This window comes from Mustela nivalis (genome assembly GCF_964662115.1).
Source record: "Mustela nivalis genome assembly, chromosome: 1".
Lineage (NCBI taxonomy): Eukaryota > Metazoa > Chordata > Mammalia > Carnivora > Mustelidae > Mustela > Mustela nivalis.
The window spans coordinates 12,952,020-12,977,388 of NC_139020.1; the positions used below are offsets into that span (position 1 = coordinate 12,952,020).

A 25,369-nucleotide genomic window follows, 5' to 3' on the forward strand; every position below is an offset into this window, starting at 1 on the left:
TGTGCCCGTGCTAATTGTGGTTGGTGAAGAGGAACGAATTCTAAAATAAATGAGCCTCCTTCAGCGCTCTAAACTTGGTGAAGGTGGCCTTACTTCTCACAATGTGTCTGCCGAGTAGAAATGCCACCTTTGTGCGATCGTGAAAGATTGAAATCCGGAGCTGCCCCTGAGAATTTTAGTTTCTTTCCTTGTGGCTTTGGCAGTCCTTTGTTTTGAATCAGTGACTCAGAGATCAGCTGACTCTTGTTGGGGGTGTAGGGGGGGAAGCACTAACTTCCGTGTTGACTGACTCCTACCTGTGTATGGGAACCGACGGGTCGAGTCCCGTGGGATGAAAAGGCGGCGCTGGGATTGTATGTCCCCGTCTTTTATAACTGTCCTTTCAGCAGTTCCTGGGGACATTTACATAGGTTCGAGCCTCATCACAGGACATGGGTTCTAAACTCGAGCTGGGTTTTATATTGGCCCTAGTGCTTACTCATTTTGTGGTATTGGCAAAGAAAGAGGTGCTGATAGATTTGACCCCTGAACAGTGCAGGGGCCCCGGGGCATTAACTGCCTGCATCCCAAAAATTCGAGCGAAGTTTTGATTTCCCTGAAACTGAACTGCACATAGCTTGCTGTTGACTGGAAATCTCACCCATAGTGTTGACAGTCAATGAACGCGTAGTTTGTATGTTGCATCCATTATGTCCTGTATTGTTGCAATAAAGTAAGCTGGAGAAAAGAAAACGTTATTAAGAAAGTCACAGGAAGAGGGGGCGCCTGGGTGGCTCAGTTGGTAAAGCAGCTGATTTCAGCTCAGGTCATGATCTTTGGGTCCTGGGATCAAGCCCTGCATCGGGGGTCCCTCACTCATCACCGAGTCTGTTTGTTCCTCACCCTCTGCTGCTCCCCCTGCTCGTGCTCTCTCTCTCTCTCTCTCAAATAAATAAATAAAATCTTTTTTAAAAAGTTATAAGGAAGAATAAATACATTTACAGCCCTCTAAAAAAAAACTATGTAAAAAATGGACCCATGTAGTTCAAACCCTTGTTGTTCAAGGGTCATCTGTGCTTAATTTTGAGGATTTCGCAAAGATTAGACATCATGATGCACATAGTAGATACTCAGTCAAAGGTGGTCCCAGCAGCAAGACGGCGACAAGTTCCTTTTTTGTTAGGCGAGTGGTACGTTTTTCAGTTCCAGGAAGAGACGTTTGAGGAGCAAGGCGCCTCTCTCTTGGAATTCGTTCTTCCCTCTCTGCACTTAGTCATTCCTCTGGGGGCCACCGTGCTTCTTGCCACGGAAACACGAATGATAACAGCATGACTTCAGACACGCTTGCACCACAGAAAGCAGAACTGGAAACTTAAACCCCAGTAGTCTCTCTCTCTGAAAAGGAGAAGCGTGATTTAAAATTTAGTGGGGAATTTTGTTTCCAATCCACTGTTTTTTTGACGTTCACTTCATGTATGCTAGAGCTCAGCGAGCGAGAAGCACGCAGTTCGAGGAGTTTGAACCCACGTATGCCGTCCTGCTTCCCGTGCTATGGTCCTAAGTTAGAACGTCGCCATCATCCTGAAATGTTCCCTCGTGCGCCTTTAAGTGTTGCTAATGAAATCGGAGAAGGAGTGCGTCCGCTGCGCTTTTCTGAGCCACGCAATCAACAGAAGAAGGTCAAGACCAGTCTATTTCCAAGCATCGCCTAAATAATGGACTGTTAACAGAAGAGGGAACTTTTAGCGGAGAGTAGCTGATTTGTTTTTTCCCCCTCTGGCATGTGGAAGAGCCCCAGCTTTGTTCTTTCTGAGCAGAGGAAAGAAAACCCTGTTCCTTACGTAAAAAAGGAAAGCGCGTTGGCAGTAAGACTGGAATCGCCGCCAGATCACCCATGTGTTTGCATCTTGGTGGTCGTGACTTTCCTATATCGCACCTGACCCACTTCCGTGTCCCTCGCCTCCCACACATAGCAAGTGCTTGAGACACGTCTTACGAAATTATATAGACTCAATTACTGTTTTTGAGTCTTGGCCGTTGTGTCGTTCATCTAATGTAGGGGACGGAGGTGTGCCAAGGTTAGTCTGTTTATATCTACGGTTGCTGGACAGATGTTCGAATTATAGTTTTTTAAAAGAATCTAAAATGCGAACAGAGCATGGTATTCTCTCTTGCTCGTTGCGAAAGGTCTCCAGCTCGGAGATCCCTGAGGAGGCAAACGCCGGAGACTCATTAATTTTATTGTTCAGACTGAAAGGGAGTATTGCTTACTCACATCTCTGTTTTTATCGGATTCTGAACTTTTCTGTTCTTTTTTTTTTTTTTTTAAGATTTTATTTATTTGAGAGAGAGAGAAGCAGAGAAAGAGAGCATGGTTGGGGCAGGGGCGGAACGAGAGGGAGAAGCAGACTCCCCGGCCGAGCAGGGAGCCTGAGACCGGGAGGGGCTCGATCACAGGACCCCAGGATCATGACCTGAGCCCAAGGCAGACGCTTCACTGACTGAGCTGCTCAGGGGCCCAGGAATTTTTGGTTTGTAAGATAGCCTGGGCAACTTGGTAAAGCCTGCATGAAACAAAATACGTCGGCTTGCCAGTGGCCTAATTACGTTGAAATAATTATTAAAAAGAGTCTTAAAATTATAGATAATATATGTGCTTATTTATTGGGTCATTAAATAATAAGAGCTAGCGGTAAGTCTGATAGCTCCCGCTGTTTTGAAGTCGTGATGAGCATGAATAACACTTTGAGGTAGTAGTGGCCACTAGAATGTGACTGGGAAATAACTAATTTTTTTCTCGTGACAAGTCACAGCGACTGCTAATACTCCTGTATTTGTTGCCTGCATGTATTTCTGATTGGAGATTTCAGTTGCTTCAAATGCTAGGTTTCAGTTACTGGTTAATGAATGAATATAAAGATTTTTTTTTTTTTTTTTCACCATGTAAGTTTATACCCCCCCTTGAATTCTGCCCAAGGGTTCCTGGTTTCCAGTCCCTGGTACAGGCCATTAACTGGTTCTGATGTCCTTCTGAGGCAAGAGGTATTTGAACCCACAGTGTGCCTAGAGGCTCTTTGAGAGTTTGCAGATTTCAACGTGTTGACCCTTACTGACCAAGCATCAGACCACTCGTGGTTAATTGGTTCCCAGTGCCCACCTCCATTTTATCTTTATTTTTATTTATTTTATTTTTTAAAAAACATTTTATTTATTTATTTGACAGAGATAGAGAGGCAGTCAGAGAGTGGGGGGCGAATAGCTCCCCGAGAAGCAGAGAGCCCGATGCGGGACTCGATCCCAGGACCCTGAGATCATGACCTGTGCCGAAGGCAGAGGTTTAACCCACTAAGCCAGCCAGGTGCCCCATTTTTATTTTTAAAGATTTTATTTATTTGTGAGAGAGAGCAAGTGCACTCACAAGCGGGGTAGTGGCAGGCAAAAGGAAAGAGGGAAGCAGGCTCCCTGCTGATCAAAGAGCCCGTTGGGGGACTCGATCCCAGGACCCTGGGATCATGACCTGAGCCGAAGGCAGACGCTTAACCCACTGAGCCATCCAGGTGCCCCTCCTCCATTTTATTTTTGACAGACCAGGGAAGCTCACGGATGTACGAAGTGGTTTTCTCAAAAAGAACTCATTTACAGATGACTGTCCCATTATATCATCTATAAAGGATTCTCTGACATTGTTTTACCCACCGTTCTTTCGTAGGAAAGCCGGTAGTTATTAGGAAAAGTGTGTACTGGATTTTAAAGACTTCAGGGGTCTGGCATGTTCACTCTGTGGCTTAGGGGGATCCTCGTGCTTGTGAATGGCTGCAACGTGTTGGTGACCTGTTCGTCTGCTTGGCTGTTTACTTTCTAATATAAGTGCTATCTCCTTGGCTACTTTTTCATATTTGGTGGTTGGGCCCAGTGGATGGGATGATAATGAATGAGAAGCACTGGCTTTTCAAAACCCATTTTAAATGTGTTTTCCTTGAAGTGACGGGGGAATAAAGAGTTTGCAGAAACACTGATTAATTGATTTCCTAACCAGTACATATTTATTTAGCACTTCTGTGTGCCTACCACGACTATAGCTGTTCCAGGCACTGGGAGACGCCATCAAAAATCCTTCCTCCTAGGGACACCTGGCTGGTGCAGCCCACAAACCATATGATTCTTAATCTTGGGGTCATGAGTTCAAGTCCCACCTTGGGCGTAGAGCCTACTTTAAAAAAAAAAAAAAAGATGGAAAAAAGTCTCCATTCTTCATGGAACTGATATTCAAATTTGTGAAGACAGATATAAAAATATATAATTTTTTTGCATAAAAACATGTAAATGCACACTTTCGGAGGATGTCAAGAGCTTGGAGAGGAAAGGTTAGGTCTAGGGGACAGAAAGTTGGAGCATCTAGAGGCCAAGGGTGCTGCTCCTTCAGCTGTGTTTGGATTGATGTGTGAACAGAAGTGAAGTGAGACCACGAGTCATGGAGGTATTTTGGAGGGAAGTGTTTTAGGCTGAGGGAACAGAGAGGGTTGAGGCCCTGTCAGGGGGCGGGGGGCGGGAGTGGTGGGAGTGAAGGGGGTTTGCTTGCTGTGTGAGGAGGGCCGTGGGTAGGGTAAGTGAAGGGGCTGGCGCAGGAGGCTTGAGGAGGTAGGAGAGGAGGGAGTGGGAAGCAGGGTAGTCCATCTGGGGTGTGCGGGAGAGGGGGAAGAAGGACATTAGCAGACTTCTGTTTTAGTAGGCTCACTGTGGCTGATGGGTGGCCAGTGGACCATAAGAGGAAGAGCTGAGAGTAGTCAGGGGGCTAGTGGGAAGTGGTAGCGGGGGCGGTGGGTGTTGCTGGCTTGGACCAGGGCTCCCAGAGGAGCTGTGGAAACAGATGATTATGATTTCACGATAACTCCAACACTTGGTCATCAAGTTTTTTCTTAAATCTGATGACCTTTTTAATCCGGTGTTTGAAAAGCGGGAAAGCGTGAGACACCATTGATTTAATCAAATAAAGAGAATGTCTGTGATGTTTCGCTGTTGAAGCTCTTTGTATAAAAGGACACAATTTTACCATTTCTAGTTTCACGTACTGATTGTGCTTGCACTGAAAATACATTTTAAAGTGCAGACCCTTCTTGAGATTTTGATATGTTTTATTAGTGCTTTTTACTAAACACGGTGTTAGTCTAACTACCCCCAGAAAGAACTGTGGCCAGGGGCCTTACCTAGATTACACTAAGTTATCGTCTGACGCTGGTCAAAGACACAATGGCTTTCACACCAAATCCAAAGAAAAGTAGGAGGCAATAACAGGAAAGAATAGGAAGATTATTCACAAAGCTATGGTCCCACCGCGTCTGTGGAAACCATTTGGAACTTTCCGGAGATGATTGGAACAGTGGCATACTGCCACCTAGGGTAAGAGTTTGGCTCTCAAGGAAATTTTTTAAAAGCATGGTGTGAAGAGTGCTGGATGTTACAGACAACTGAGGAATTATTGAACACAACCTCTGAAACTAATGATGTGTACTGTATGTTGGCTAATGGTTTAAATTTTAAAAAGGGAATAAAAGTAAAAACTAAGGCTCAAAGTAAGTCGAAGGGAACACAGTTCATGGCATTATATTGACCAGTCCGTGATGTTCTCAAATAATGGCATAAAATGTTAGTGTATTTGGTAGTTTTGACTTTGGTCACCGTATCCTTCTGAACTAAAGATAGGTCTTATAACATTTCTTCTGATTCGTAGAAAGTATTTGTATGAACATTTTTCTGAAGTACAAAAAGAAAAAAAAAAGCACATGAAATTACACGCCTAACCCATGGCATTTGTTGAAAGTTGCATGATGTGAGCGTGTTCTGGAGGACCCGGGCGGTGTGGCTGGTGGTCCCTTTATTCCAGGCCCCCTGAGTCCCAAGCATCAGATTCATCTGTCCCACCTGTCAGCTGCCCTAAGAGAAGAAAAGGAAACTGCCATTCTTTTCTACTTGCCTGTATTACATTATTTCTGGAGGAATCACCATGTGGTCAGAGATGGGAGCAGGTTTAGATAACCACCAAGACTTCCCGTTCATGCTAAGAGACATCCTTTTCTTATTGACCTTGGCACAAACAGATTTTCAGTTCAAAACTGAATGATAGCTTTTAAGTTCCATATGAGCTTTGACATATGTATTTGTTTTTGGAATACTTATCATAATTTTGGAAATGGCCTTTGGCTTGCTTACCTAAGAAGTAAGGTTTGGTACCTCCAAGTGAAAATGAATTAAACTAAATTCAGATAAAGTTTCTGGTATGTGACCTGCAGCTTTCTGTTGCATTTTTCCCCTCCCAAGATTTCTTGGGTTTCTAGAGAACTGATTAATTTACATGCTTTAGTTTCCTAGCTAATTAGGTATAATCCAGCAGCTAAATAAGAATACCCTCCATTTATATAATTTGCTGTCCATTTCAGTTCTTTAACTTGTTGTCATCTATTGTTCTACCATGAGCCCTTTGGACAAAAGTGGTTTGTGAACCGAAGAAAATGGAAGCACAGGAGCTTTCTCCTTATTTCTAGAAATCTGTTGTCAAGATCTTTTTTTTTTTTTTTAAGATTTTATTTATTTATTTGACAGAGATCACAAGTAGGCAGAGAGGCAGGCAGAGAGAGAGAGAGGAGGAAGAAGACTCCCTGCCGAGCAGAGAGCCCGATGCGGGACTCGATCCCAGGACCCTGAGATCATGACCTGAGCCGAAGGCAGCGGCTTAACCCACTGAGCCACCCAGGCACCCTGTTGTCAAGATCTTTATAATCTCTTTCAGATTTTAATAAAATTTTTTCCCAGTACTGGAGATTTGTAGGGGGAGGCAGAGGAAGAAGAAGAGAGAGAATCTTAAGTGGGCTCCAAGCCCAGCGTGGGGGAAGGGGGTTCGATCAGACGACCCTGAGATCGTGACCTGAGCAGACATTGAGAGTCAGACGCCTTAATGACCGAGCCACCCAGGCGAGGTGTCGGGAATACTGGAGATTGTTTATGACTTTAGCCAATTTATTTCTCAGGTCTGTGAGAGATACCAGGTGGGAAAAATGTACAAAGTGGTGTTGAGGGCTTATTTAGAAATTGGAGCCGTAGCTAAGTTGGGGAATATGAGTTTGACATTTCTGCTGTGCTTCTTAATGAGTTCAGTTCGATAAAGAGACTGGGATGTGATGAGACTTTACTTCTAAGTATCAATTGCGAGAAAATAGATCCACAAAACGATGTCTATTCCTAGTAAGTTATTTATAATGAAATCCTCATCAGACTCCTCTTTGTCAACTTTTCAGCTGTACAAAGAAATTGAAATTTGCCCAAAAGTCACTCGAAACATCCAGATTGAGAAGTCAGATACGGCCAGTGATAATTATGGTACGTTTATTTTTCTTTGATCTTTGGTGTTTTTCAAGTTAAAGCAATTCCTGGGTAAGTATGCACCTATTTACAATTCAGGAAAATGCCTTTGGGGCCTGTTTAGAACAGATAGCACATCTGGCTTCTGTGCTCTGCAGAGCAGCCAACGTCAGGAAAAAAGAGATATTTACTGTGGGTATGGGGAAAACTTCAGTGTAAATTTCATAACCTTAATCAGCAGGATTCAACTGTCACACAAAGGAAATGCCTGTATCGGGAGTAGGTTACTTTATCTTGTGGTATACGCTTAGTAATGAAGAAATGATCTTTTCACACCTCTTTCCCTCAGATATACTCATTATTCTCCCTTCTCCCACAAATCATGTGAAAGGAACTCATTTTGGGGTTGTGTGGGGGGACCCCAAGACCACCCCTAGAGTTGTTGATTCACTAACACGACCCAGAGGACTCCGTATATAGTCCTACTCACGACCATGACTTATTACAGGGAAACTGATCAAAGCAACATCAATAAAGGGGAAAGGCACACAGTGGAGTCGGAGGAAACCCGGTACAAGCTTCCGAGAATCCTCCCCCAGTCACACAGAGCGTCCTTAATGTCCCCAGCAACAAGCAGACAGTGCCTGGGAGCCGCGGTCCAGTGGGGAAGCTTGTTGGAGACTCAGTGCCCCGACAGCCACATAGACACCCTCTGCCTAGGGTGTACCAGAGTCTCGGACTCCCAGGCGGAAAGCAGGTGTTGGGCGTAAACCATATTACTTGCACACATTCGAGACCCAGGGAGCCTCATGAGGCTGATGGGAACCCACCCCAAATCCAAGTCCCCAGATGCCAGCCCGGGGCCAGACCTGTGAACAGGCCTTTCGAAAACTAGTGCTCAGGGTTGCCGTGATAGCGCTTCTCCCCGCTGTCGCCCACATCCTGGCGTCCTTGACTAGATCACCCCTTCCATGTGCTCCCGACTGCTTAGCATCATGCTGTGTGATCGGAAAAGCCGGGGAGCTGGTGCTTCAGTAAAAGACGTGGGGAAATTCATCCTACCGTGTCGGCCGTGAGGTAGCTCCGGACAGTGCAATGCCTTCCTAACGTCACCACGCGTCCGTCCTGGGTCGGCTGGGACGCTCTGTGTGGTCCTCACTCCAGGACACGGGCCCCCGGCCGCTGCCACCTGGGGCAGGTGGTGAGAGCAGGTGGTAAGCCAGGCCCCGTGCACCCCAGCATCCTCCAGGGGGCAGGGAAGCGTAGCCCTGCTCTGTGCAGGGAGGAGGAGAGCCTGGAAAGCCGGAGGGAAAGACAGGAGCCTCCACTGTATGCTCATTTACGGTTTCTCCCTGAGGTCAGGTTTTCGGCTTTTTAGCATCTGAGCATCTTCAGGTCCTTTCCTGCGCAGCGGGAGGGCGCGGTCCTTCCGCACTCGCTCCCGCAGGTGCCCGGTCCTCGTCTCCGGACGCTCCCGAGGCCACGTGGCTTAACGAAGAGAACCTAATTGTGAACCCCGGTCACTGGCATGACGCCTTCCTGCTGTTTCCCTCTTGACCCTAAAACTAAAGATGTCGTAAACCCGGAGGATGTTTTCGATGGCAGAGGATAAATGTCTGTGAAGGGCTTATTATGCCTCAGAAGCGTGACCTTGGTCATTAAAGCAGTTACTGGGAGCAGTGCTATAAAGAAGCATCTGGGTTCTTCAAAGGACGATGCACCACGCACTCTTTTCTCTTCAAGCAGCGAGAAGCAGGAAAGGGCTGAATTTCAAGCTCCTGATATGGAACTCTAAGGTTGACTGGTACTTGGACTCAGAAATGGGGCATAAATATATATAATGGGGCGCATATATATATATATATATATATATATATATATATATATATATGACATGACTCAACCCACTTGCATTTCCACGCTGAAGGTGTTAGAGCGCATCAGACATCTGCCCAGAACGTCTTGTCAGCTGCACTTCTCAGACCATCTGATGTCTTCGGAAGCAGGGTTTTTGTTTCATTTTGTTTTCCTGTCCTCCGTGGACCACCGCTGTTTTTGTAAACTAGGAGAGCTCACACGAGGAGGTGTGCCAAGGTCACACGGCGGGGTTCTCAGCGCTTAGTCTCAGTTTCTGTCCTTACGCGACTGTCAGCAGCCAGCTGTTCTGGGATCCTGGATTGCACTTTCTAGAACCTGCTACAGGGGCTACTCTGAGTTCACGCAGGCGTAAGGTTTTCCAACAGCGAATTGATTGAGAAGTTAAACAGTCCCCCAATCCCGAGAGGCCCGGTTGCCTCTGACCTCAGAACCACCAGCGAGTCTCTAAATCCAGCGTATCCGTACCGAACCCCAGCACCCAGGAAGGGCGCCTTCCTGCTGTGTCCCGAGCTTGGTATATGTGAAAATGACTAGCGTGTGCCAGCGTACAAAAAGCTAGCTACAAGCCACATGCTGCCCTCTGTCTTAGAGTACTTCAGGGAGGGGAATAGCACCTAATAATCCAACTGATGGAACCACTGGGAAGATTCAACGCTTCCTTAATATCTTCCGGTTGCCCTTCCCACCACCTCGGGCTGCAGGGTATTTGCAAACCTTGTTGAAATCTGATCAGATAGTTAGGAGATAAAACATGATCCCCTCGGCTGCCTTGAAATTGCCTGGGATGCCTCGACGCATCGTTTAAGGAACATTCGTTCCTTTTTCTCCGGGGACTGCCGCTGGTGTGTTTCGGTCGTGTAAACCGTTTCTGTCAGAGGTGCCTTCACTTGGCCCATTCTCTGAATTTCCCTGTACCCTGGAATCTGATTTTGGGTACTTCCCTGCTGTTTCTGATGTTGTCATGATTTTTCTTTGGCTATAGATTTTCGTATGAAGAACCTTCTGGTTGGTTCTCACAGGACTTTGTCACCTTGGTTTCTTTTCTTAGTTTTAATCACTTCCGTCATTCTCGAGAGCAGTACGGCACTCGTGGTGCCTCCTATCGGCAGTCTTTTGGGGCTACTTTACATTCGTCGGCTGGGAATTAGATTGTTATTATTCTATTTAAAAGGAAAAAAAAAACTCGACTGTACTGATTAATTGTTAAAATCAGTGTTCTTTAGTAACCTCAAAATAACCCAGCTGTAGGATGTACCCTATTTTCTTTGTATCTGTCAGTGTCGAAGATGGGTATAAATCCCTCCTCCCCCGAGTGTGCACTTTACTGACATCTTGAAATGGAGGCTGCTCTTGGGGACTCTGAGAGCCCTAGGTCGTGTCTGCTGCGCAGCAGAATGAGGGGAGAGCTGCCTTTCTGAACGCTGAGAGGGGCTGCTGTTTGCTTAACACTGAACGGGTGTCTTTTGATAGGAATTCCAGCGCAGGGCTCAAGTGCTACTAACTTTGTGCATGTCGGCTTCCACTTGCCTGCCTGATCTTCCAGAAACAATTGCTAAAGCTTTCTTCAGCAATCCTATCACAGAGATTCGCCACCAACTTGGGGTGTCCGATCTGTTTTGCAGAGCCCTATTTGCCCAGTGCCAATTTCATGGTCAGCTGAGTCTTTGTTATTCTCTCTTGGTTATTAAAAAAGACCAAGAGAAGAGCGAATGGGGCAGGGGAACAGCTCAGCCTTTTCCACTGACTTTGGCTTAAGGAGGTTTGGATCCTGTTCTCCACCGTCCCCTGTTCTGGTGGCTTCAGGTGGCTTCTCCCCTAGCACCTTGGCATTTGCTGCTCACTTCAGTGTTTTTCTTTTTTTTAATATTTGACAGAGAAAGAGAGATCACAAGTAGGCAGAGAGGCAGGCAGAGAGAGAGGAGGAAGCAGGCTTCCCCCTGAGCAGAGAGCCTGATGTGGGGCTCGATCTCAGGACCCTGAGATCAGAACCCTAGCCGAAGGCAGAGACTTAACCCAGTGAGCCACCCAGGCGCCCCCTCACTTTAGTTTTAATAGAAAAAGAAATTTGGCCTCAGAACTTTACAGAGTCACAGCATTTCAGAAAGGAGATTCCTGTATTTAATGAATCTTATCCATTCTTTCTTTTGACCTAACCCTCGGTTCTGCATCTATTCTAACGGATAAGGGAAAAAAAAATTCTCTCCTGAAACACAAATGGATAGACCTATTTTAAGGCTAATGTCCACGTCAGTAGCTCATGTATAAAATTGTTTTTACTTGAGTGAGGCTTCTTGAACCGTAATCGGAAAGTTGCAAGTGGCTGTAAGAATGGAATTAAAAATAGGAGTGGAAAGTCCTCAGGGCGTGGCCTGTGTTGTCCCCATCTGAGGGAGTTATGGTACTGGAGTGGGCGAGGACAGTTGGTAGTTTTGCCCGTATGTGGGTATCTATTTCCTGGTCCTGTGAATGAAACAGAAAAACACATATTTGTTATGACATGGCCTGAAAAGTCTTGATGATTCCCGGGGTCCCCATCCTGTAATTAGTTCTTCTGTGTTGTTGCTATTTGCTTATTTGTTCTTTAAAAACAATGAATTTTTTTCAGCCTCAAGGTAAGTACCTGTATAATGGGCTTATTTTTCACCCAGACCTGCATGATGTCAGATCTTTACAACTGCTTTCATTCCTGTGGCTCTTCTAGGAATGTTCGTCCAAGTTTTACTTGAGGGAAAGGTGGTACTGGTTGGGACCTTGCACTGGTGGATCAGAAGGAGGGTCTTGTGTGTGTGTGTGTGTGTGTGTGTAAGTAATCTCTACACACAACGTGCCTCTCAAACTCAAGACGCCGGGATCAGGAGTCAGCTGCTTCACTGACTGAGCCGGCCAGGCACCCCGTTCTGGAAAGAGTTGTAATGAGACTCTCTAGAAACAGAGGTGACCAGGGCTTTGCATCACAGAGGTGATCCAGTAGCCCCAGGATCAGGAGCGTCTCAGATCCACTCTTTCTCTTAATGTAACAACCCCAGTATTAATGGGCTTTGGGCTCTGGAAGACTGGACAGGTAATAAGGCAATGTTAATTAAGATCACACACTAGTAGAATGTGAAATCAATCCATTTCACTATAAAATAAGATTTGTCAAGTGAGTTGCTACTTAATCCTGTTTGCAGAATTTTATTAAATCAAACTAGTTGTCAGTACAACAGTACATATGGCGGAACACACACCATATAGTTGTCAGGTATAATGTATCGCAGGACAAGGATTGGCTAAGAAGAGTCACGAGGACCCAGGTGAGATAAGCTCATCATTCTGTCTGTGCTGGGGGGAGACAAGGAAGCACCAACGCTGGCATTTACTAGCGAGCAAGGTAAAGGAAAATAAAATCGTCTTCCGTTTCAGTTGATAGGTAGGTAGTATGAGGACAGACGTACCTGGTAAGACTAATTTTTACAAGTAGTGACTTTTTTTTAAGAGTTTTCCAAAAATACATTTTTCTGCTTTGCAAAAATAATACGAACAAGGAAAAACAATTGCTCCAAACTGTAACCAAAAACATTCAACATACGTCGTTCACAGCGGGTACTTCCTGCTGTTTGGTAAACATTCAGAAGGTGTGAGCCCTACCATTCTGGCTTCTGTGTTTTCTAGGGTTTTCACTTTCCTCTGTGGAAGAAGATGGTGTTCGAAGGCTGTACGTGAATAGTGTAAAGGAAACCGGTTTAGCGTCCAAGAAGGGTAAGTCGTTGGCTGTCTTGTTTGTCTGTCCGTCTCTCCTAAATTCCCCTTGGCGTGTCTCTGGTGGTGCAGATTATTTGAACCCTGTCTCGTTGAAAACCCTTGGAGGAATATGGATTTTATTCTCTAAACTCAGGTGGAAAAGAAATGTCCCGTTCTTGGATTTTAAATCTGATTCTGAGCCCGTGTCCTTGGGGCAAGTGGGAAATTCCATTCTAGTCTGACATGATTGTCTTTCTCTACCAGGCAGGATGGTGTGGAAGTCCTAGGGGGTTTTCCCGAAGCAGCATTTGGGAACACCCCCCTGTGCTGGCCCCCGCTGCCATTGGCTCTGTCCTGAGCCTGCAGATCTCCTTCAGAGTGGATGTTGTCTTGCTCTCAGTCATGGAGAAATCTCAGCAGATGTTGGGAACCTAGGGCTTCGGGATCCTGTCTTCTTGCTCCGCACAGAGAGCTCTCCTCCGCCCCACCCCGCCTGCAGCCCCGCGAGGGCTCACTGGGTTACTTGGGAAACCTCAGCTCTCTTTCCTCTTTGTGCTCAGAGAGAATCTTTTCAGCCTAGATTTTTTGCTTCCTGTGTTAGTTTCCTTGGGCTACAGTAACAAATGATCACAAACCGAGTGATCAGAAACAACAGGAACGTATGCTTTTCTAGTTCAGGAGGCCTGAAGTTCAGAATCAAGGTGTGGGCTGATTTCCTTCTGGAGCCTCTGAGAGAAAAATCTGTTCCAAACCCCGTCCTTGCTTCCAGGGCTTGCTGGCGATCCTCGACATTCCTTGGCTTGTGGCTGCCCCCCTCCAGTCCCTGCTGTCGTCCTGTGGCCTTCTTCCCTGTGTGCCTCTGTGTCTACGTGGTCTTCTTAGAAGAATACTGGTCACTGGTCTTAGGGCCTATCCTAATCCAGGATGATTTTATCTCAGTTTATTTACATCTGCAGAGGCCCTGTTTCCAGCTCAGATCACTTTCTGATATTCCGGGTGGACATGAATTTTGGAGGACCCTTTCTAGCCCACCAGACTTAGCATAAGCACATCACACAGGTAGGCAGGGCTCAAAATCCACCTTCCTTTCATTCTTCTTGGTACAGAATTCTTAGTTTCCATCCAGGCGGTGGCAAAATCATACCCGTTGAATGGAGAAGACCAAAACACTGGGTCCCTTGGCCTGAGATATGACACACTTGACCTTGTGTCTGCTCATTTAGAGCCGCTGAGTGGGGCAGTCAAGGAACTGGTAGAGTGCCCTCTCTTGCCACCTCCTTCCGTGTCTTGGCACAGTTTAGCTCTTGACTTACAAGCCACCCACCCATGCAGGTGACCTCGCACGGTGCTGTAAACCAAGGATGGCCGAAGTGTGACAAAGGGCAAATAAAGTCAAAGTCATTGATCTTATGGAGGAGGATTTTCCTTCCATACTTTTCAAGGCCAAAGGCAGCCTGGAGGCCAGGGTCTGACACTGTGTCAGGGTCTGGAGGCCGGGGCTGGAGCTGTAGCTCAGCTAAGAGTAGAGGTGGGTAGGGTTCCTACACCTTCAAACCCAAAGGCTGATTGTTATCTCTAGCAGCGCTGCAGAGAGTGTGCCTGTTGGCGTCGGTGTGGCGGTGGGGAAATGTGCTGCCTCCGCCTCAGTCACTTCCTGTTTTAGTTCTTTGAATCCAGGAACCCTGGTGTTAGATAAAAACAAATGATCATATGCTCCAGCCCACCGGCCCCTGTCGCCCCCTGTTCTCTGTAGATTGAAGAGTGATGGCCGTTTGGCCACCTGGGTCACGAACACCATCCTAATACCCGCTCATAGAGAGCAATGTCAAGAAAGATATTTAGGTGATAGTTTCTTGTTGTTGTTGTTTAATGTTAAATCTGGCCTCTATGTGCAGCCCTCTGGGTCATCACGAAACATTGTCCTCCTGTAGCGTCTGATTCCTGTTTTACCTCATTCTTTTTTATTTTTTTAAGATTTTTAAAAAATTTATTTGACAGAGAGAGAGAGATCACAAGTAGGCAGAGAGGCAGGCAGAGAGAGAGGCAGAGAGAGAGGGGGAAGCAGGCCCCCCGCTGAGCAGATGCGGGGCTCGATCCCAGGACCCTAAGATCATGACCGGAGCCGAAGGCAGATGCTTAACCCACTGAGCCACCCAGGTGCCCCTACCTCATTCTTCATAGACTGTGTTGGATGCCCATCACCTTCTAACTAAGTCTTTTATTTATTTTTTGGAGCCACCTTGGGCTTTTGGCTTGTCCTGAGCTAAGGGTTCATCCCCCTTTAATGGTCACCTACCCCTCTGCTGGATCTTGCATTGGCTGTACTTACAGAATTCACTTTTTGAACTGAAGTATGTTCTTCTAACACTTCTCTCTCTTCAGCTTGGGCCTGTTCTTCTACTCTTGGGGTCACCCGAGGCCGGGATCTCGCATCTCACCGGCTGCCATCGACGTGTTTTTCGGATGGCTGCACAGCACAGGGCCCAGTTGAGAAAGCCACGTGCGTCTTTCTCAGCATCTTCTAGATGCTTCATTTCGCCACGGCCAGTTACAGGGATTGCTTCTGGGAAGGCCCTGGTTTTCTGTGAGCGAGAAGAGCTTTCCCTTTTCTTCTGCTGTGTATTAATGGGAATTTGCCTCTGTTGAAATAGATCCTCCCTGTGCTCGATGCTGTGCTTAATCTCCCTGAGCTCATTGTCACTTTTACTTAGGAGGAAACTGGGACTGGGAGAGATTCAGTAACGTGCCCACGGTCACCGAGCAGTTACACGGTGACATTGGGACCAAAGGACCCCGGTGGGGCACTCCATGGCTCACTCCTGCTGGGCTGCCCACAGTCACATGTTAATACTGAGAATAAGTCCCTTAGCCAGCTGCCTAGAGTCATTTTCTAGGGCTGCTGTAATGACGACAAACTTGTGGGGGGTGCAGTGGGGGTGTGTAAAGCAACAGAAATGTATTCCCTCCCGTTCTGGAGGCCAGAGGTCTGTGTCCTCTCGGAAGTCTCTAGGAAGAGCCCCTGCTTTCCTCCTCCAGCCGCTGGTGGCTCTGAGGGTTCCGTGGCCTCCAGCCCCCGTGGCTGCCCCTGTCTCTACATGGCCTTCTCCTTTCTGTGTGTCTTTTCAAAGGACATTGTCAGTGGGTTTAGGACCCACCAGAAAATCCAGCTTGGTCTGTCTCAAGATTGTGTATTTAATTACAACTCTGCAGATCCTGTTTCTAATAAGGCCCCATTCACAGCTTCTGGGACATGGATGTATCTTTGCGGGGGGTGGGGGTCCCCGTTTGTCCTACTACATACACACTTTGGTTCTACCATTCATAGTAAACCTGGAAGGTCTTTGAAAGAAAGAAACAAACTTGGGGCACCTGGGTGGGTCAGTCGGTTAAGTGACTGACTTTTGATTTCGGCTTTGGTTATGATCTCAGGATTGTGAGATCGAGTCCCGCTTTGGGCTCTGTGCTCAGTGTGGAGCCTGCTTGAGATTCTCTATCTCTTTCTCTTTGTCTCTCTATGCCCCTCTCTCAAAAAAACAAAAACCCAAACTCATAGATGTTTAAGTGCTTTCTTCTGTTCTTTATATCACCTCCTCTTAGATCTAAGCAAAAGGGTTGTCTCCAAGAGAAGACTTCAAAAAACCAAAAACTAGCTACCTTTCCGCATGGGGGAAATTTTGTATTTTCAACTCAAATGCCGTGATGCCAGAATCTTTTACTTAAAAATGGAGTGGTTAGCGTCCCAGAAGCCCGCCTCCATACGGGGAACGTATTGTCCTCTCCCTGCCATCGCCTTCTCACTCAGAATATCTCTTAGAGTATCTTTTTTTTTGTTGTTAAAGATTTTATTTATTTATTTGACAGACAGAGCTCACAAGTAGGCAGAGAGGCAGGCAGAGAGAGAGGAGGAAACCAGCTTCCTGCAGAGCAGAGAGCCTGATGCGGGGCTCGATCCCAGGACCCTGGGATCATGATTCAAGCTGAAGGCAGAGGCTTAAACCACTGAGCCACCCAGGCATCCCTCTCTTGGAGTATCTTATGCTACAAGACGGATGTCAAGTAGTTTGGAAACCTGAGTACAGATGACCAGGGGGTATGACTTGGTGAACCTGGGGAGTGAGAATGTCTCTGGGGAAATACTTTCCCGTGGCCTCAGAGGTGGGATCTGTGGAATCCGTGTGGCTTCTCATTTCTGCAGCTCATTCCTTACCTTTCCCTTCACTCACTCCCTTTGTCGAGTTTGCTTTTTCTACTCGAGTCTATAAAATAAGAATTGGACTCTTTTTTTCCTTCCTGGCTGAAACACTTCGGCTTTTTCCATGTTCTGCTCTGCCCTCTCCCTTTCTCAAACTGCTGACATGTTCTCTTAATATCAGGTTGAAATCCCCCGGGGAGGGTCCGTCACAGCCTCTTGTTCTTTGGGGTTGGGCTACTTCATGGCTGCTCCTTTGGGCCCCCAACTTCAGCAGCTCTCCCAGCGTGCTTTGCGAAAGCAGCAGAACCTTCCGGAAACTTCTGAGAGATACGCACTCCGAGGTCCTGATGTAGTTCAGCGAAGGGAGGAGGGCGTACAATGATCCTATTTGGTTCATAGATTGTGTTGGGGATCGAGTCAGTTTCTGTGGTCGTGGCCAGAAGCGACTCCCCGCATGCTGGCTCCCAAGCTCATTCTATGGCGGTGATCAGGAGATGTTAGCGGGCTGTGCCACACGTGTGCGCTGTAGCACGTGTGTGTGCAAAACTTACTAATTGCAGTAATCAGAGCATTTCTGCTTCTCCCCCCAAAACCGAGGACAGCGGCCAGAAGTAGCATTTGTGGGGAGGAGTTGGCCGATGCCCAAAGCACAGAGATTTGGGAAGGAGTCAGTGGGTTTGGTCAGTATATTCAGGACAGGTAGGCATGCTGTCACATCCGTGTCCAGAACCTTCTGGAACCAAGGCCCTTGTGATCTCCTGATGCTGGCTGTGGAGGACGAGCCCCCCCCATGGACACCAGCGCCGGGGCTGGGAGGCCCGTGACGCGGGAGCCCCGCGTGCCCTTTCTCGGGCCTTCTGTGCTGTCGCGATCTGACTCGTCCCCGCTGCAGCGGCTGCTTTAATGTGCGTGTGAAATGAAACATTTTCCGTCTCGCGTTGGCAGGCCTGAAAGCGGGAGATGAGATTCTCGAGATCAGTAATCGTGCTGCAGGCACCCTGAACTCCTCTGCGCTCAAAGATTTCCTCGCGCAGCCGTCCCTGGGCCTCCTGGTGAGGACCTGCCCTGAGCCCGAGGGAGGCGTGCAGCTGCTGGACTGCCCGCCTCACCGAGCCGACGGCCCCCCGGACACCAGCGAGAGCCCCCTGGCCTTCCTCAGCAGCAACCCAGGTATGGCTGCGACGTGGACCGTGCGCGGTGTGTGAGTGTGAGTGTGTGTGTGTGTGTCTGTGTGTGTTCCACCGGACCGGGGCCAGCAGGCCCAAGATGTGTGAGTGAGATGAGCTGCTTCCCGAAGGCATGCTTCCTGTTAATTTCCAAGGTTCAGGGGACTCGTGTTCTCATGAAATATGTGTCTGGTCCCCAGTCAACCTTTCCTATAGGGACAGCTTCTGCGTACCACTGGCGTTTGTTATTGTGGATCAAGTCAAATGGGTAGAGACCACTGTCTCTTGGCTGTGGATGGAGATGACAGAGAGAGAAGGGCCAGGAGGCACTGGGGCGCTGGGGCCCAGCTCTGCCCTCCATGTCACTGTCCCCCAAACCATTTCCCTTCTGCGTGAGAGAGGCCGTAAGCTGCCCAAAGTGGACATGCATCAGAGCTCCTAAGGTCGGCTTCTCTTGGGTCCCCCCGACGTTGCGTGTGAGTGTGAGTCCACACGCAGAACCATCTCTGCCGCAGTGTTGCTCTCTCTGCTCACAGCTTTTCTCCCCATCCCTTTGTAACCTCGTGCTCCTCCTAAAAGAAGCAACCAGAATGCTACCTGCCCCTCCCTGGAAGCCTTCCTAGTAGTGGACCTACCAGAGCTAGTTCTCTCCTCTGGGTCCCTAGGACCCTCCAAAGACATCTTTCACGTGGGCCCTGATCATGTGATACTCTTCTTCCTGGCTTATCTCTCCCTTGTCCCGGATTTGTGTCCTGGGACAAGCGTAAATCTTCTTCCTATGCTCCCACAGGGGCCCCGTCCTCGTTGGGCGAGAGTCAGTGAGTGCATCGGTCAACAGCATTGTCACTTCCTTCCTTCCCCGTGATTGTAGAATTGGGGTTGATTTTAGTAAGTTGGGGTTTTGGACTTATTTTCTTTCTAAAACTTGAGTTAAATGTAAAAAAAAAAATCTTCAGCTTCAAAATCTGGGGGTAGGTGCTTGGATTATTCTTGCCCTGCCCATTGTTTTTCAGATTTTCTTCTGAGGTTTGGCTCCATGAGAGTAGATCGCTGGCAGAACCCTTGTGCGAGTTTGCTTTTGCTCAGTGGCTGTCGCAAGAATTTGGCAAGTTGAGGCTTCAGAAAATTGATGGCACCTATTTCCGTTGACGTCCTTGAGTCATTATGTCATTTCAGTACCCACATCCCCGTCATGTGTTTTGTTTTTGTTTTTTATTTTTTTGTTATTTAAGATTTTACTTATTTATTTGACAGAGAGATCGACACACAGGGAAAGAGAGAACACAAGCAGGGGGAGTGGGAGAGGGAGAAGCAGGCTTCCCACCAAGCAGGGAGCCGGATGTGGGGTTTGATCCCCTGACCATGCCCGGACGATCCCTGGTCACTGGGATCATGATCTAAGCCCAAGGCTGATGCTTAAGGACTGAGCCACCCAGGCGCCCCGAACCCCATGAGATTTTTAGAACAGGACTCCCACATATGCTTAATGGAGAATGGAGACCACGAAGGCTGTTCTTTTGTGTGACCACGAGATGGCAGCATCGATCCCATAAAACTCCATTCGAGGAGCGAGGTTTCTATAGTAAGACTTTGAATGAGGTCTGTTGTGTTAGGTTGGGTTGCTTAAAGGGATTTTTATAAGATCTGGATGTACATACTATGAAAGACAGTGTGCGCACAACTTTTTTTGAAAATTTTTTTTCCCTCTGAGCCCTTCCGGTGGATTATGGTTATAAAGCAAGGGTCGGCAGACTATAACCCCTCAGTCGTAGGCAACCCACAGCCTGTTTTTGTAAATAAAGTTTTATTGGGACACAGTCATGCCTGTCATTTATGTCTTGTCTCTGGCTACTTTCTCACTGCAAAGGTAGAGTTGAGTAGTAGTGACAGGGACCTGTGGTCTGAAAAGCTGAAAATATTCACCATCTGGCCCTTTACAGATAGTTTCCCTGAGAGAGTGTGACTGGAATTGCTCCCAATTGGCCCCTTTAAAGGTCATCACTATTTTAGGAGTGTTTCTTCTTTTAACAAAATTGTGCATGTGTGTGTCTGTGTGCATTTTGGAAATTTTTATTAAAATTGTTTTACATAGGGACGCCTGGGTGGCTCAGTCATTTGAGCGTCTGCCTTCGGCTCAGGTCACGATCTCAGGGTCTTGGGATCGAGTCCCGCAATGGGCTGTCTGCTCAGCAGGGTACCTGCTTCCCCCTCCCCCTCTGCCTGCCTCTCTGCCTACTTGTGATCTCTCTCTCTCTCTCAAATAAATAAATAAGCAAAATCTTTAAAGAATTGTTTTACTTAAAATGTATTTGCATACAAGCATTTTAGAAATACTTGAGTATAGAATATAGACTATATATATCGTAGGTGTCCCATCTTTTATATGGCTTTTTTTTTTTAAGATTTTATTTTTATTTATTTGACAGACAGAGTTCACAAGTAGGCAGAAAGGCAGGCAGAGAGAGAGGAGGAAGTAGGCTCCCTGCTGAGCCGAGAGCCTGATGTGGGTCTTGATCCCAGGATCCTGGGATCATGACCTGAGCCGAAGGCAGAGGCTTCAACCCACTGAGCCACGCAGGCCCCCCTATATGGTGTTTTAAACCTAACTACTGACCTTTACATACCGTGTATGACCTCCTTTAGGCCAGTCACCTTTGAAGGCCGAGTGCTAAGTCCACTGAACTGACCGGTGTTCAGAACGTGTTAAAATTTCCAGTTTGGAATCATTCTTAGAAGATTCATTGATTCCTTTGCTTTTTTTTTGGTTGAACGATACGTTGGCTCTAACATTCGTTGAGTGCGGTGCTGAAAGTCATTATGGTGCGGGGCCGTGACTGTGTTCTCAGACTTCAATGTTCGCGAACGTTCTGTTTTTTAATCGGTTCACCTTTTAGTATTTTGCAATGATCCAAAATCCTTCAGAACAAAGTCTTCTGAGTCCAAGTCAGATCACCAGCCTGGCTCAAGACAAAAGCGAGAAAGTCAGGTCATCGTGTTAGTTTTCCTGTCAGGTCTCTAAGTTGTCTTCAGCATTAATAAGTTCCAGAAGAATTCTCAAATGCTCCAGGGCTGTCACGGCGCAGCTGGGGTGGCTGGAGGGGGAGCCTGAGTTTTAGCCTCTCTGCCTTCTGGTTGCTACTGTTTCCTAGTTCCTGTTTAACCGTGAAAAATAAAAAAGAGGCAAGTAAACAGGATAAAATCACCTGAAAGATGGCTCCGTAATGAGGCCGAGATAAAGCAGCGTCTGCGGACAGCTGCGGTTAAAATAGCAAAGAAAACCACTAGCAAAATGGTACCATTGCGAGGCTGCGCTATAGCCTTAGTCTAAATTTAGAAGTAGCTAAAAATAAACATCCTGAGTGGCCAGTTTGAGGCCTGATGCAGGGACCATCTTAATGGTGGTCACAGTGCGTGATTGGCAGCCTTGACGGAGGGCCGGGCACTGTCTCAGGGTCCCGGGAGTCCTTGGGAGCCCTGACTGGTGCCTGTCCACGGAAGTCCGGCCCGGCTGCTCACTCCACCCTTCAGGCCCGAGGAGGCAGGCTTGGTCCAGTCCTGCCCTCAGAACCCTGACTGCAACAGGGAAAGAACTTTCAGGGCTGGAGCCCCTTTTTCAGTTCTGAGCCTCTTTTTCTCATGGAAAGGTTTGTTTCCTGTCTGAAGGCATCACACCCGAGTGGCTAGGAATGGGCTCTGGGACCAGGTCTCTCCGGACTGAGCCCTGTTTTCTTTTTTTTCTAGCGTTTATCAGTTTCATCTCTCCAAGGCCACCCCTCCCCCCCCCCCCGTGTCCTCATGCATCAAATGGGGATATTGCCACAGTCCTATCTCGCTAAATTGTCGTGAGGATGAATTGAGTTATAAAAGTAAAAATTGCTTAGGTTTTAGGAAGTGCTCGATAAATGTTACACATTCGAAGCACGATCCCTTCGGGGGACGTGAAGATTTCCTGGCTTGTAACCAGAGGCTGCTCACATCGGATCTCACCGGTCTCTGCCTCGCCCACCCCAGTCTGCAGCGGGTGAATTACCTGATGACTATGTTTATGAATACCTTCCTTAAGTATTTTCCTCTCCCGGGAGGGGGAAAGAAATGAGAGACATCTGGGCCCCTTTTCAGAGATGCGATTCACGTGGCCTGGCCTGAGGCCTCGGGGTGCCTTTGTTGTGGTGGTTGCTTAGAACTCGGATTCTAACGTGCAGCGAGAACTAGGATCCACGCCCGTGGGTCAGCAACACTCCTTTGGTTGGTGGTCCCTTTTTTGTTGTCTTGGTGGAATGTTACAATCCCATGCAAATCATCCGTAGTGGTATCTGTTGATACCACGCTGTGGTCTGAGATTTTTTTTTTTTTAAAGGTTTTTTATTTAAGTCATCTCTAGACCTTACACGGGGCTCGAGCTCAGGACCTGGAGGTCAAGAGTCGCATGTTCCATCCGCTGAGCCAGCCAGGCGCCCCTGAGATTTCTGTAGTGCAGATCTCTTAGGCGGTGTGAAATCCATCTCCAGCTCCTCGCTCTGCACGGCAGGGAAGCGTGGTTGCACGGGGTTGCTGTGTTGGCTGAGAAAACCACAGACCTCGACCTGAGTGTTCCCTCTAAGACTCAGTTTCCCCCTGTCAGTCAGTGACCGTCCATGGGTCCTTGTTGAAATCTTTCTTGAGCTACTTTGATCCTTTTTTTTTAAATATTTGTATACTGGCATACTGGTCAGAAAATGGAGGAAGGATGTCTAGACAAAAAGTCCCTTGAGTAACTGTTGTTATAGAAAGAACCTTGGAGCAGAGAGGAGGAAGTTGCAAAACTGTTTGTGCGAGGTTTCCAGAAAGCCTCTTGAATGTTCCTGTGTGGTTTATTTTGAATACTGAGCTCATCTAGGGCTACTAATGTTGGGGGCCAGATAATTCTTTGCTGTTGTGGGGGGGAGGGGCGTCCTGGACATTGATGAGTACCAGCATTACCACAGACCACTGGAAGTTAGTGAGTAGCCCCTTTCCCCCCGTCAAAATACCTATATGTTACCAGATGTCCCCTGAGCAACAAAATCTCCCCCATGTGAGAGCCACTGGCCTGATTTCTCAGAAGGTAAACCTGCCTCACCCAGTTAGGGAACTAGTCACGGCGAACATCAATATAGGAAAGCAAATACAGATCTAAAGTCATTTTTAAAAGTTTCATAAAACATTTATCAAGGGAATTCCAACACAAATACCCCTTTCTGGCACCTCCCTCTCCCTCCGCCACTTTTGAGTCAAGGGAAGAGCAAAGAACAAATAAATGCTTCGTTTGAGGCCTTTCTCCCAAATGTGAATAAAACTGTTCTGGCAGAAGATTTTTTTTTTTTTTAAAGATTTTTATTTATTTATTTGACAGAGAGGGATACGTGAGAGAGGGAACACAAGCATTGGGAGTGGGAGAGGGAGAAGCACGCTTCCTGCCAAGCAGAGAGCCCCATGTGGGGCTCGATCCCAGGATCCTGAGATCATGACCTGAGCCAAGGCAGATGCTTATTAGCTTAATGACTGAGCCACCCAGGCGCCCCAGCTGGCAGAAGATATTGATCACTGAGGTTAACTCCTGAAGCAAAGGTATTTCAGTCATTCATTATGCAGAAGCCCACATTTTATGCAAGTTCTAAGAATCCATGCCGGTACCATGGATGGTATCTTTCCCGGGTTTCGGAATATCTGTGGTGTCGTACATCCATTCCATTTTTATCGTGACTGAAGCTCTGCTTCATCTTCCCTAAAATTCCACCCGACCCTTTGGGGTGAAGCAGGTGCGCCCTCCTGTCCCTCACTATTCCTATAAAAATGCCAGGGCTCAGCAAGCTGAAGTTGGTTATTGTTTGAGAAATGGTGGTTCTGGAAACTGAGCCTGGGAGAGCTGGGCCTCTGCAGCCCACCCTGGCCCATAGAGTTCAAGACCACGGGGGCCATCGTTGGGTTTGGAGAGTCAGTCCCCCCCTTGATAGACCTGAGGCCCATGTGTCTGATGCCGTGGAACCCTGCAGTCTGTTTGGAGTGCCCAGCTCCCTCCTGCAGGAAGTAGATTAAGCAGTGTTTGTTGTAACAGGAAAAGCTTCTGTGACAGCGGGGAGAGGCGAAGGCACCTTGGTCAGGGAAGGAATGGTTGGGCGCGCCACACGGACAGCATTTTGATCGGCGGGCAGGGCGTGCTTCCCTACCTGTTCTGTTCCAGACTGCTGTTCCATGCAGACTGTCTGGAGCCTGATTCTGAAAACAAGACAAGCAGGCCGGAGGGAGAGGCAGCAGGGAAAGAGGAACCACACAGATTTATCTCCCTACAAATAAATATGGGCCCGTCCTTCAGAGCTCGACGTCTCATAGATACCAGGAGCACAGGGTCCTCTGTTGATAAAATGTGGAACTGTGCATTTTGTAAACTGTCTGGGTTTTGTGCCTTTGTCATACAGCACCTGGCCTGCTTCCTGAGGCCCTGCTGGGGCCAAAGCCCTGGTCTTCACTTCCAGCTGCACTGGGTCGCTGACACCCGTCAGATCCTGTGAGTGGGGAGAAATGCTTGAGAATGTGCGAGCCTCCATCGGCATATTTTTAAAGAACATGAATAAACCTTACATTATTTCACTTTCACGACCAAGTAACTGAATCAGTAATGCCTATCTCTGTAGTTTTCGTGGATTTAAAAATTTCTCTCCATAGAGAAAGATGCTGAGATTTTGTGAAATTTGGCTGGAAAGATGTTATTTGCTAAGTTAAAGTTGGAGGGTTTTTTCCATCGTCTATATTAAGCTCTCTCTGATTCTTTGTTCTTTCTTTATAATTATTTTTGTTTCTTAGGTTTGTTGTGGAGAGGGTGTTTGTGCTGATCTTATGTATATTATGAAGTGTTTCTGTGGACTTCTTAATAGGACAATAAGAAGACTGAAAAGCAAAATAAAATCCTTTCCTAGTGACTAAATTTCATTTCAGCTTGATGTTTTTATTGGCAGTAACTAACTTTTTCTTGCCCTCCCCCACCCCAGCCCTCAAATCACTTTTTTCCTCACAGAGATTTAAACTCAGGCATTAATCAAGGCTTTCAGAGAATCAGTGTTCTAAT

General features: G+C 47.2%; 1 protein-coding gene across 11 annotated transcripts in view; it reads left to right on the plus strand.

Moving 5' to 3' along the window:
* Positions 1-25,369, plus strand: part of TIAM1 (TIAM Rac1 associated GEF 1) — a 382,148-nt gene that overhangs the window by 306,710 nt on the left and 50,069 nt on the right. For all 11 annotated transcript variants that reach the window (XM_082723635.1, XM_082723632.1, XM_082723631.1 and 8 more), the window contains 3 exons: positions 7,269-7,350; positions 12,862-12,948; positions 18,068-18,292. In XM_082723635.1, coding sequence (XP_082579761.1) covers positions 7,269-7,350; positions 12,862-12,948; positions 18,068-18,292 — 394 coding nt within the window. The remainder of the gene's footprint in view (positions 1-7,268; positions 7,351-12,861; positions 12,949-18,067; positions 18,293-25,369) is intronic.